At 37.8% G+C, this 13,611-nt stretch overlaps 1 protein-coding gene across 50 annotated transcripts in view; it reads left to right on the top strand.

Moving 5' to 3' along the window:
* The window catches only part of NEK10 (NIMA related kinase 10), a 259,118-nt gene that overhangs the window by 52,137 nt on the left and 193,370 nt on the right, over positions 1–13,611 (top strand). For 47 of the 50 annotated variants that reach the window (XR_010155540.1, XR_010155535.1, XR_010155533.1 and 44 more), the window contains 6 exons: positions 2,970–3,011; positions 5,141–5,219; positions 6,306–6,373; positions 8,319–8,398; positions 9,379–9,465; positions 12,347–12,571. Coding sequence is in view for 38 of the 50 variants with exons in the window: in XM_016940607.2 (XP_016796096.1) it covers positions 2,970–3,011; positions 5,141–5,219; positions 6,306–6,373; positions 8,319–8,398; positions 9,379–9,465; positions 12,347–12,571 (581 nt within the window). In the remaining 12 variants the exon portion in view is untranslated. The remainder of the gene's footprint in view (positions 1–2,969; positions 3,012–5,140; positions 5,220–6,305; positions 6,374–8,318; positions 8,399–9,378; positions 9,466–12,346; positions 12,572–13,611) is intronic. The other 3 variants (XM_054680483.1, XM_054680480.1, XM_054680469.1) reach the window with 1 other exon arrangement.

Genomic DNA, 13,611 nt, shown 5'->3' with positions numbered 1-13,611 from the left:
TTTCAGGTCAGTAACTAGAAGTGTTAAGCCCATGTGTATACATACCTTGTAGTCATGGTTTTCTTTAGTTTACACTCTCGGGTTAGTACAGTCCTGTTGGTATAAGGAAAGGAAATGCAAGGAAGACCAGGGTCTGTGAGCAATCTCCTGGCCTTGCTCCACTTTCCATGGGAGCATGGAGGGAAAATATTCATTTCATAAATGAAGGTTAAATTCTTGAGTACATAACATAATGACAAAATTCTCTAAGAGGGAGTAAGCGTCTTTCTCATTCTTCTACTCTATAGCAGCACTTCTCAAACTTTATTCCACAGGAGTAATACGTGTCCTGGGAAACGAAGTGTGCTTTGGTTAGGGATGTTTAGAAAAAGCTGCACACTAGTTCTTCTTTTAGAGACTTATAGTGCACAGCAGCGCCAAAGAGTCCTGAGATAGAGAATTTGTTAAATCTGTTTTACCTTACATTTCCCAAGCTGATTGGACAATAAAACTCCCTCTTTCTGTCTCTCTCTCTTTTCTTTTTTTTTTTTTTGGTAGAATGCCTAATTCCATCCACTGCACAAAATAAAATGACTGTTTCCAGGACATGGTTTAGGAAACATTGAGTTAGTCCCATATCATCAAAATTATTGAATAAATTTATTGTCATGGCAAACATTTAAAAATAACATTACCATGACCATTTAAACATTATTCTCTTCCTTGGTGTCTTCCCACTCCCAAGCTTCAGATGAATCTCCTTCATGTGAATAACTCCCAGATTTTAGTCTTTTGCCCTCACCTCATTTTCTGTGGCCTGTTGTATTTTTTTCACCTGGGCCTGCGGCACTGCAGTATGTCCAAAATAGAGTCCTCTGCTCTATCTCAGCCTATTCCTTTCTCTCTCCCTGTGTTAGTTAATTATGACATTGTGCCCAGCCACTCCCACTTAAATAGACTGATGTCTTTGACTTTGCTTCTTTTCTTCCAATCTTTCTTCATGTTCCGTTGATCATATCGCTTCAAATACTACCCCTTTCTTTCCATTCTTACTCCTGCTGTCACTGACCCCCACCTGAGCTCCCAGTTGATACGCTCCCCATCTCTAGTTCATTTTATGACTAGAAGGAAGTCCCCACAGCTAATTCTGGCCAGTCCCTTGCTCACACGTTTTCATTGGGTATCATGGTCTGCATGAAAACGTTCAAATTCAGGCTCACATCTAAGTCCTCCCACAGTGTGAATCCACCCTAATTTTCTAACATTTTTTCCCAGTAATGCCCTCCATGGAGTTACGGAACTGCTTCTCTTGGAATTACAGCATGTCTTGATGTTTTGTCTGCACAATTTCTATTCACCTTTGAGCCTCCTATTCTCTTTGCTGGAATCTCCTTTATTTTCACCTCTTCCCGATCTTTACTTGGCAAATCCATCCATCCTTCCAGTCCCCATTTAGAGACCACCACCCACATGAGGTGTCTCTTAGTCCTCTCAGCAGGAATGAGGTGTCTCTATTCTGGCCCCTCATAACACTGCATGTATAATTTACTTTTAACACTTATCTCATTCTGTCTTAAGTTCTAGTTGTTTGTATACCCACCTTATGCTTGCTTACAGCTCAGCAAAGCGCACTCCTGCCATCTACATATGTGTGTCTCCAGAGCCTAACTCAAGGATTTTACATAGGTGGAATGGAAAAAATGTTTGTTGAATAAATATAACTGGTTTTAAATGTTATTTTAATTTTTATGTGTACAAAACCTCCTACCATAAATAGAGATCATATGTACAATATTCTCGTGCTCTTTAATTATAGCTCTTCTAGAGTGAATAGCATTGATGAGGCTTCAAATTAGTAGGTAGTCATAGAACTATTTTTAATTGAGTTCTAAATGTTCTTTTAAAATTTAATTTAGATGTAAGTGTGTTCAGTATTTCCAAGTTCACTTTATACAGAGTATGGAAACCTTGACCCAGGAGGCCTTGAGAGAAAAAGGCCCCTGTGCCTTTTCCCAGTCTGCCCACTCACTGGCTTCATGGCAGAACTAGACTGTTCTCTCCCACGCTCATGTACTCGTCCCTGTGCACTTCCCAGAATTGAAATTATGGCTCTTGTTTATGTTTCAAATAACTTCCTTGTGGGCATGTTAAGTAAGGAGAGAGATGTCAATACAGATGTAATTAAGCAGGTTAAAGCCACCTGAGAATATTTGTCTATAGATAAATGACAATGTGGCTAACCTAAGAGCACTTACTATTAGTAGATCCCTAGGCTGGTCCATTTCACAATTTAAAGTCCTGTATCAGGAGACATTGTCAAAAATTATCTTTACATTTATTTAGAGCATGGGTCTAATAAGATCATTCATCTAATAATTTTGAGAAACTCTTTCTGTCCTAGAGCAATGCTTCCCAAACTGTACTGTACGTGCGTATGACCTGGAGATCTTGTTGAAATGGAGTGTGATTGAGTAGGTCTGGGGTGGGTGCAGGATTCTGCATTTCTGTTCAGCTCCCAGGTAATGCGGGTGCTGCTGGTTCATGGACACTAGGCAGAGATCTAGCGGAGGGTTCTTGGAGTTTGGTGATGAACTCATCCAGGTTCGTCAGTTATGCAAAATGGTTTTCTTTCTGTGTCTTGGTTTTCCTCATCTGTAACATGAGAATATTGAATGAAATGGTGTCTAATGGCTCTTCTCAACTCGAACATTTTATGATGACACAGGAGGAGGTAAGAAGAATGAAGGGGCAGGCTGCGCTTCTGAGCACAGATTTATTCTCTTGATCTCAACCCAACTTTCATATTTATTAATAGTTTATTTTAAAGGTAGTATGAATGACATACTGTAAGTTTTCCATATTTATATTAGAATGTAGACCTTCGCAAAATAATTATAAATATGACAACTTAGTAAAGAAATTGCATGTAAAATATACTTCCCCCTCCACCCTCATCATTTACATGTGTTTTGTTGCTTTTATTTTATTAGGAAATACTCCATAGCTTGGGTGGGATTGAAAACCTAGCTCAGGTAAGATTCCTTTTGTGGTGGCTGGTCTTGCCTTTTCATTTTGTGCCTGCTCTGAGCAAGAATTAAAAGGGTATGTGACAGAAGGTGGCTTTCCTATGTTATGCTGTCTGCCCCAGAGAGGGACAGACAGCGTTAAGTGTGAGTGTGAGGCATGATACTCACAGAGCAGGGAGGAACCCACCACATTTTGTTCTGGCTAATTGGGCTCACTTTACTCAGCCTGATGAAATGAGAAAGTGCTATAAAAGGTCACATGTCTTTAGCTAGTAATAATAAGAAATAGGCAGCCAGGTGCAGTGGCTCACACCTGTAATCCTAGCACTTTGGGAAGCTCAGGTGGGTGGATCACCTGAGGTCAGGAGTTTGAGACCAGCCTGGCCAACATGGTGAAACCCCGTCTCTACTAAAAATACAAAAATTAGCCAGGCATGGTGCCAGGTGCCTATAATCCCAGCTACTCGGGAGGCTGAGGCAGAGAATTGCTTGAACCTGGGGGGCGGAGGTTGCAGTGAGCTAAAGTTGCACCACTGCACTCCAGCCTGGGCAACAGAGCGAAACTCCGCCTCACAACAACAAAAGGGGCGATGGCTGGAAGGCTCAAGCCCTTAGCATTGTATATACCATACGGTGGGAGGAAAAGAAATATGTATATATATATGTATATATATTTGAGACGGTGCCTTACTATGTTGCCTAGGCTGGTCTCAAAATGCTGGGCCCAAGCAATCCTCCTGCTTCAGCCTCCTGAGTAGCTGGGATTACAGGTGTGTGCCACTGGGCCTGGCAAGATAATAAACTGATTATGAAGATGTTCAAAACATTTTCAAACAAGAAAATGATTACTGTGCTCACTAAAATACTAATAAATAGATGACAAAGAAAGGAATGATCTTGACCTTATTTATTTTTCTGCTTTGCTAACTACTGAGTGAGGGTAAGCAAGTGAATATATATACTGAGCAACTCAGAGGCTTGCATTTATTAATACAATAAAACAAAATGTCTTTTTCTTTCTTTTTCTTTTTTTTTTTTTTTGAGATAGGGTCTCACTCTGTCACCCAGGCTAAAGTGCAGTTGTGTGATGTCAGCTCACTGCAACCTCTGCCTCCCAAGTTCAAGTGATTCTTGTGCCTCAGCCTCCCAAGTAGCTGGGATTACAGGCATGTGCCACCATGCCCAGATCATTTTTTTTTTTTTTTTGTATTTTTAGTAGAGACAGGGTTACACCATGTTGGCCAGGCTGGAATAAAACAAAATTTCTGATCACACTTTTGAGTTGGAACAGGCTAGTCTCCTAAAACCTGTATAATGTTTACAGAAAGAATGATTTTCATAATAAACATGTGGCCCTGCAAACTCATTCTGAATAATTAATGGAAGATTAAGTTGGTGGCAATTTAACATTAAATCTACTTTATTTTATTATATTCTTAGAAAATTGATTCATGTTTATTTTTTGTTTTCAAGAACCTTTTAAATTGACTAGAGGTGTACCTCATTTAATAACTTAATATTTCATAAGATTATGTTACAAAGCATCTTCTTATCCATTTTAACTTCCATTATAATATTAGAAATTACCTGTTTCCCTGAGCCTGTTTCTTATTATAATCATTATCCACAGTGAGAATTATCAGACTACTCAGTACGCATTTTATTCTGATTATTGCTAACTGCATGTATGCTGGTTAGACATATATTCAGAGCTTATAAAATATAACGTCAGTAAAATATATACAGTGTATTATAAAAAATTCTCCTTAAAAGATACATTGAAGAATAAACATTCTATATATTATGTATTATGTATCTTATATGTATCTTGTATTTGGATACTAAATTACACAACAAACTTACTTAGTTAAGAGTCATTTTGAGACTTTCGAGAGTTTATAGAGTCTTGAGATGGTCTTTCCCTCAACTTCGTAGCACGCAAGAGAAGCCAAAGAATCTAGAAACCCAGTCACCTTTTGCACTTGAGCGATAACTGTTCCAGGAGCATGAGAGTATTATTTGATGAATCTGTTGTGCCACCTACAGTTTATTTTAAGAACTGCAGCATCTTGTTCCTTGCTTCCTTGTGTGCTTTTGGTGTCCTGACTGGCTTGTTGGTTTGGTCCTTCATGCAGTATATGGAGATTGTAGCCAATGAGTACCTCGGCTATGGAGAAGAGCAGCACACTGTGGACAAGCTGGTCAACATGACATGTAAGTGTTGTTGCAGGGACACAGCCATTTTTGTGGACTTGCTAGAAAAAGCAGTATGGTGTTTGCAGCAGGAAACAAGGATACTTTAAATATTTATTAATGTTCGCACACACAGCTCAGGTGTTGAGCATCCAGGCCAATTGTTATATTCAGTGGCAACATACAGCCAGAAGAAAGATGTTTAGATTACAACCTTTACCTTGAAAAGCACAATTTATTTAATGCAAGAGAGGCTTCCATAAAAGCAAATTTTGGTAAAATCTATTTTTGCGTCTTTTTATTTCTGTTAAAATGTCAGAGACTATCCAGTTTTTTTTTCTATAAAGTTGGGTTAATCATGATTACCTACCTCATAGAATCTGAAACATCCAGAGCATGAAAAAGAAAAATAACAACAAACCTTATCTGATGCTGCGAATGTGAAAACATTGGACTGTGAGTGTGAGGTATTCCTTAGTCACTCAATCTTCTCCCGTTGGAGGCTCTTCCCAGCCCTGCTGTCCTGCACTCCAGCTTTGATGAGTCACAGACGTCCTGCCGTGTGGGATGCCCGTCCGTTTTCTTTGTGTGACTGGACTGGCTCTTCATATCTGCTTGTGGAGCAGCACAGTGATTCTCAGATCCAGGGAGAGAAGAGTTTATGGCAAGCCCTGGGCACTAGGAAGTCTCTTTGAGGATGACTATTTTCCTCAGCTGAGGAAACGTGCAGGTTCCTCTCATTTGCTGGCCTTCCCTCTCTTCTTTATAAGTTGAAATCTTCACAGAGAGGATCTTTGAAGAATAGGCCTCACTTTGAACTGGTAATGATGTTAAGGAACTTCAAGTGGAAAGAGAGGTTTGCCTTTTTTGGTATTTTTGTATTTCATTATTACAATAATATTAGAAAATAAATACCAGTGGAGCTTGAGGAGTAATTCTTGGGGTAAAAAAGTAGCCACGCTGCTCCTGCATCTGTTGTTCCTTTCGTGCTGTCTTGTTCCCTTTGCCCTTTCTCTGCCTGCCCATATGCACTGCAGATCTGTGCTCCTGGAAGTACTCCCCCTTTAATCTCTGGATGCCTCTTTGCGCTCTTTCTTTCCTTTATAGATATTTTTCAAAAACTTGCTGCAGTCAAAGATCAAAGAGAATGGGTCACCACAAGCGGAGCCCACAAGGTGAGTGGCCCCTGAAAGAGTTAATGCTTCAGCTCCCTATGGCAATAGTTCACATTAGGGAAGTTCAGAGCCTTTGCGGTTAAGTCATGTGTAATTAGAATCCACAAACCTACCAGCCTGGCCTGAGATTGTGGATCTTTGTCAACCCTTTTATATTCTTTACCAGCATTACAAGTTAATAGAGATATAATAAATACAAGTTTTCTGGAACTCTTTTCTTTTTTTTCCTATGCCATTTAATACCAACTAGGTTTATTACTTAAATATTATTTGAAAAGCCCCAGCTATGTATAAACTCACCCTAGGTGTGCATTTATAAATAAGTCAACAGAAATAAACAAAATGTACATATGTATACATATAAATTCCATATGGCACGTGGGGCTATATTAGTTTGAACCATATATGATTGCCATTGTAGGTCAAAACAGACTATATTTATAGCAAAACTGTTTAGACTGTAGCCATGTGGAGCCAAGTTTCAGAAACCTGTTGAGTTTCATATCCCGGGAAGCCACTTTCTAGTGTATATGGGAGCAAGATTGCCTAAAATGTGTTAACACATGCTGCTCATGGTCTAGAGGATGATTCTAGGTGATACACAGGTCAACGTTTTTTGTTTCAGTAGCCAGCTATTTCACAGGTATTATTGCTTACAATTGGAAAAATTTTTTTTGAGTTAACATTAAAGATGTTAATTGAATATGGCAAAAATTGTGAAAATGATATGTAATGGATTGAAGTTTGGGAAACATTAGAAGACAGAGAAGAAAGAGAGAAGAAAAAGAGGAAAGGATCAGACAAATAAAGATAATGATAACTTCATTAAGATAAAATGAAATCATAAAGGCAAAAAATCCATATACTGGAAACATAAAAATTACCTTAGCCATTGTTGCGCAGGTTGCAGCTCTGACCTGAGACATTTTGGGAGGCACTTTTCAGGGGCACTCCGCTTTCTGAAAATGTAGAGAATTTTCCAAATAAGAAAATTTGCCTTAATGAGAATTCAGGGAAAGCCACTGACAAGCTACAGACTTCCAGCTAAGTCATGTTAGTTAGGATGATGCTTGGGAGCATCAGTGATGCACTTTCAACATCAATTAGAAATCTGGGAGGCAAATGGAATGCTCGATAGTATTCATATCTTGTTTAGTTTGGCAAAAGAATGAAAGTTTCAATATTTTGTTGAAAAATCATTTAATAATTTGGAAAGTGCCTAGCACAATGCCTGGCTCAAAGTGAGTTCTCAATGGATGATCACTACCACTATTGTAATTTATGTCATTAATATTCCTGGTTCTTCCCAGCGTGGGATCAGAAGGGGCAGAGAATACTTGGGCACATGGAAATAGAAGGATGTATGAGAACCAGGCTGGTCATGTAGCTTGATGCCTTTTCTTCCTGTCCTGGGCAAGGAATGGCTACAAGAGGTTACTCTCAAGAGTTCCAAAGTAAGGAGAGATGGACTCCTGCCATCTGTAAAGAACTGGATATTTTGAATGTTTAATAAAACTCTTTTTAAGATAAACTTTTATATTGACTGCAAAAAATAAAAAGGAAGCTGCATAAGGCTTGATAGGGCATAATATTTTTTCACTATTCTATGGGTAAAGCCATAATAAAATAAACAACTTGATTATATTGACAAAAAGTGTTTATAAAGATATATTTAATGCCATGAAAAAATTTCAGTAGATAACATTAAGAAAAAAACATAAGAGAGAGCAGCTTTAACATTATATATAGTTTGTGCTTAATTGTATATGCACATACATTATAAACTACTAAGCAAAAAAAAAAAAACAGTTAAGCCTATATGATCTTAAGAGGGAAGCATTTTGTCATTCAAGCAGCTGGTAATGGAAAATAAATTAATGTTAATGTTGAAAAAAGAAGCTTGTAGTACTTATATAATTAAACTTTATTTTACTTCATTTTTCAGACATTAGTAAATTTACTTGGTGCCCGAGATACTAATGTTCTATTGGGTTCCCTTCTGGCTCTGGCTAGTTTAGCAGAAAGGTAAGCAGTGTATTCTAATATACTTTCCAGTTCTGCTACTATAGCAATTTAGGTGGTAAGGATGCAAAATAATCAGTTACTTTGTCAACTACTTAATACAATTTCTTGATAAATAAGTGTGAAATAACATGTTGAAGAGAATCCTGGATAGAAGGCATTATTTAAAAATTTAAACTGGAAAGGCAAATTGCAGTTTAAAATTTTCTTTTTATTTCCTGACTGGAAATATTTAGTCTTTTCATCTAACCCTCAGTTACTTCTAATTTCAAAATTACCATAATATTTCTTTGGCAGTTGAATCTTTCTGACCATCTTAATTCATTCTTACCTGTGAATTTTAACATACAGAACATTTTCAAACATTTGTGGGCTTTGAAAAATTTTCAAGAAGATCTTTCCTCTTATAAATGTCATGATTATTTTAAATGTTTTTATGACAATAAGTGGACCATTGCTTTTCTGTGAATAACATATGATTCCTTTTGTTTTTTGATCTCTTCTCCCAAGATAATATTGGAGCTAGGATATTAAATAAATAAATTTATATGGTTAGGCTTTGTGTCCCCACCCAAATCTCATCTTGAATTGTAATCCCTATAATCCCCATAATTCCCTCATGTCAAGGGAGAGACCAGGTGCAGGTCATTGAATCATGGGGCCATTTCCTCCATGCTGTTCTCATGATAGTGAGTGAGTTCTCATGAGATCTGATGGTTTTATAAGGGGCTCTTCCCCCTTGGCTCGGCACTTATCCTTCCTGCTGCCTTGTGAAGAAGGTGCCTTGCTTCTCCTTTATCTTCCACCGTGACTGTAAGTTTCCTGAGGCCTCCCTAGCCATGCTGAACTGTGAGTCAAGTAAACCTCTTTCCTTTATAAATCACCCAGTCTCGGACAGTTCTTTATACCAGTTTGAAAAAGGACTAATACATGGATCTAGCAAAATATGCTTTTAGTAATTGCTAATATTTTTCAATTTATAGTCAAGAATGTAGGGAGAAGATAAGTGAACTCAACATTGTAGAAAATCTGTTGATGATTTTACATGAATATGACTTGCTTTCTAAAAGGTAGGATTGCTAACAGTAGAAAAAGACAATGCAGTGCCTTTATTTGACAGATACACTTGTTATTATTTTTATTACGTCATGTTATTTACATTGTAACTGAATATGATGAGTCAGCTTGGCATTTATTTTCTGTTTAAGTTTATATAAAGAAAATAGAGCAAAGAAGTATATCCATTTATGTTTAGTCCTGCATTACTTCTAGATCTGGGCATAGAAGCTGATGAAATAAATTTTTGTGATATCATTTTTAATGTTTTGTGTATTGAATTTATTTATATCTTGCCTTTTTAGGGAAAGAAACTCTGAGGTGGCTCTAGTTTTAGTAATTTCAAATTGTATATTACAATAAGTGATTAGGTTGCTAAAATCCATTTGCATGAAGGCAAGTAAAATAAGATAGCAACTGACTTGTTTTGTGATCATCTGCTATGATAACTCAAAATCTAGAATAAAATGGATTCCTTTTTACTTGAACTGCATATTGTTCTAATAACTATCCAGATAGTTATTAGATTGTACTTAAATAGAGTTGCAATCTATATCATTTGATATTTAGTTGAGTAATTTTCTAAAGAGGCAAAATAGATAAAAAGAAATCTCCAGCAATGGAGCCCTGACACTTAACTCATAGTAAATCCTTTTGGATTCTTCTTCAAAACTCTCATAAAAGAGCATTAAATATAGATAATACTTATAGACTTGGTTATCTGAACAAACAAGATTCCAAGCTTGGTACCGGGTGTTGAAAACCAAAGATGAATAAGTTATAAATATGTAGTGTAGAAGAGGGTCAAACAGTGCTATAACTGATACAGTAGACAGATGCACAGGGTACTCTGGGAACATGGAGCAGACACTTCCCAATTAGAATGTGGAGTCATGCAAAGTTTCCTGGAGGAAAGAGAAGATATCTAGGCAGAGAGAGAGAGACAACATAAAAACAGTATGTGCTTGGACATGGAGGCATGAAATTGGGTGTGTTAGAGGAATGTGATGGTTGGGCACAGCAGGAGCATAAGAACAAAAGTGCCAGAGAACTAGAACAGATAGTTAATGATAAATTTAAAATGTAGCTAACTTTGATCAGTGTTTTCTATATGCCAAGACCTGCTCTAAGCACTTTGCTTATTAACTCATGTGATCTGCACATTAACCCTATTTTTCCCGTATTTTATAGATAAGGCAACAAGACACCTTTATCCAGGTCATGATGGTCTCTGATAAATAACGATGTGAATTTTATCATGAACATTATGGGGACTCATGGGAACATTTTAAGCATGATCAAATTTGTTTTTTGAAAGATCACTTTGATAGCAGTGTATGTGGGAGTGAGGTGGGGGTGTTTGTTTATATCCACACATTGAGATCCACTTACAACAAAGAGAGGATGGGAAAGTTCGTGAAGGTAAAGAATACTATTTATCAAGGAACATTTATTATTAATGTCAGAGCACAAAATTTGGGAGGGAGAGGAGCCATAGGTAATCAGCTCAGGGGAAAGGAATGAGAAAGCCGTATGAGAATGAGAATATTGGAGAGGTAGATGAAAGAGGGATTTATATCTTGAGCATGACAAAGGATTACAAGGATGGGAGGAGCAGTGGGGTTACCTAGCTGCCTGGTGTTCAAAAGAATCCCAACGGTTGCCCAGGAAATAGAAAACACTAAGAGCTCTTGATTGACAGTGGAGGAGTGTGAAAAGAGGAGTATGTGTCTTGATGACTCCCAGTCTTGTGGCTTGGAAGACTGAAAATATTGTGGTGCCATGAGTCAAGATTGGGGATATAAGGTGAAGAATAGACCTGGGGAGGAGGCTAATGACTTTGAGTTTAGGGGTAGTATGGAGAGTACTTGTGGAATATCCATGTGGCTAAAACTTTTGGAAGTTAGGAGCAATGCCTGGGCTGAGATCATGATGACAGGATTGAAAGAGTGTTTGAAATCATGGGAATGGATGACACCATCCAGGAGGGGAGTGTTTAGAGTATGAAACTGGAGGACTAAGGATGATTCTATAAAACATTTATCATCATAATATTTCATGGCACAGCTGAACCTTGTGTCTTTACCATCAATTTAATGCACTTTGCACTGAGTATATAGTAACTGAGTGCTTTGCCCTTAACTTACCTGCATTGTAGTGTTTTTGACATTTTCTAAGAATGTCTTATTTTGCAATTACATAGTAAGTTTCTGAAGACTAGAATAAGGCTTTTATTATTATTATTATTATTTTTTAGTCTTTAGCACAATGCAGATGTCATTGTTTGTCCTTGATACCTATTTGCTGGTCAGTAGGTTTGTTTTTTGTTTTTGTTTTTGTTTTTAAACAGAGTCTCGCTCTGTCACCCAGGCTGGAGTGCAGTGGCAAGTGACCTCGGCTCACTGCAACCTCTGCCTCCTGGGTTCAAGGAATTCTTCTGCCTCAGCCTCCCAAGTGGCTGGGATTACAGGCACACACCACCACGCCCTGCCAATGCTGGTCAGTAGGTTTTTAATCAGACCAATGATGATGCAACGAGCCTATAATTTAGAACAGTGGTCTGCAAACTATGACCTACAGTCTAAGTATTCCACTGCTTATTTTTGTAAATAAAGATTTATTTTAACATAGGGATGCGAATTTATTTTTATATGTTGTCTATGGCTGCTTTCATGCTATCTCAGCATAGCTGAGTAGTTGTGACACAGATTGTACAGTTAGTAAAGCTAAAAGTGTTTGGCTTTGATCGGGCTCCTTAGAGAAAATGGCACGTTGACCCATGACTTACAAAATGTTAGGGTTATATTTCATGCACTGATGATAGCTTTAGTCTTAATGTAAAGTAATCAACTCATGATGCTGTGATTCTCACCCCACCCTCTGTACCCCTTTCAGACTAACAGCGGAGTTGCTGCGCCTACTTTGTGCAGAGCCCCAGGTGAAAGAGCAGGTGAAGCTCTATGAGGGGATACCTGTCCTCCTCAGTCTGCTCCACTCTGACCACTTGAAGCTCCTCTGGAGCATTGTCTGGATTCTGGTACAGGTTTGTGAGGACCCTGAGACCAGCGTGGAAATTCGCATTTGGGGAGGCATCAAACAGCTTCTTCATATTTTACGAGGGTGAGTAAAAGTGGGCTTTGGCCTACTTTGCCCTGTTTGTTGAAGTCTGGGGACTCTGTGACAAGATGGCAGATTGGTGTGTGTCACCTCGTTCCCTCCTGTTTTGGGATTTCTTTGGTAATTCATGCTTTCCAAAGTCATCTAGACTTGTCACAAGCATGTTCTAAATCAATGTCAGGGGCATTCATCTTTTAAATTCCTTGGGGACCCAGATATATTTATCTTTGCATCACCAGCCTCCAGTACAGTGCTGGGAATGTAGAAGGCCATCAATCTGCAAATATAATGAAGGCTGAATGGAAATCCAGTAACCTAAAAAAAACCTTTGTCTTGCCGCCTTTTCCTTGAATTAGTATATGCATTTTGTCATTCCAAGTATAATGATTACTAATATTTTCCTAAAATGTTTGTGTGTGCACATATGTTATTATCTATAAAGAGAAAACAAAGCCTATATGAAAGGAGCAGGCGTACAATCCTTGTTTTTGAAAGATGATATCATTAATCAAGTGGTTGCCATGTTACTAACTCTAGTCCAGTTCTCTACTTTTCTCTCTAATCTTCATTACGGTCCTCTAAGGTGGGCATTATCTCTCTTTTAAAAGTAGAATTCCAGTGACATTCTAAGTCAGGAGCATGGAGAATGGATAGTTTAGTTCCCAATTGAAATTCTCTAGAAGTACGTTGCAAACTAACTTCTGTATTTTCTGAATTAAATAGATTGAAGTATTTAATAATAATATCTTGTGGTACCATCCATGGGAAGATTCTATTACCTAATATTGTTATAAAGTATAATTCAGTTCTATGGGTGCTGAACCAAAGTTAAAAATGAGTATGCCTCCTTGAACTGGATCGTCTTTATGATCTGCAGTACATAAATAAAGCTCATTCTAATAAAAGCAGAGGGACTTATCAATTTTCATATAACTAGATATTATCAAATCAATGTTGTTATGACTTTGTATTTGTTATGCTTCCAGCGATATTGCAGAACTGTGTGTTACCAACTTCATTTTCTCTTAAGGAACATTCAGAAG

The sequence above is a fragment of the Pan troglodytes genome, chromosome 2, assembly GCF_028858775.2.
Source record: "Pan troglodytes isolate AG18354 chromosome 2, NHGRI_mPanTro3-v2.0_pri, whole genome shotgun sequence".
NCBI lineage: Eukaryota > Metazoa > Chordata > Mammalia > Primates > Hominidae > Pan > Pan troglodytes.
This window is presented reverse-complemented; position numbering and strand designations above follow the sequence as displayed.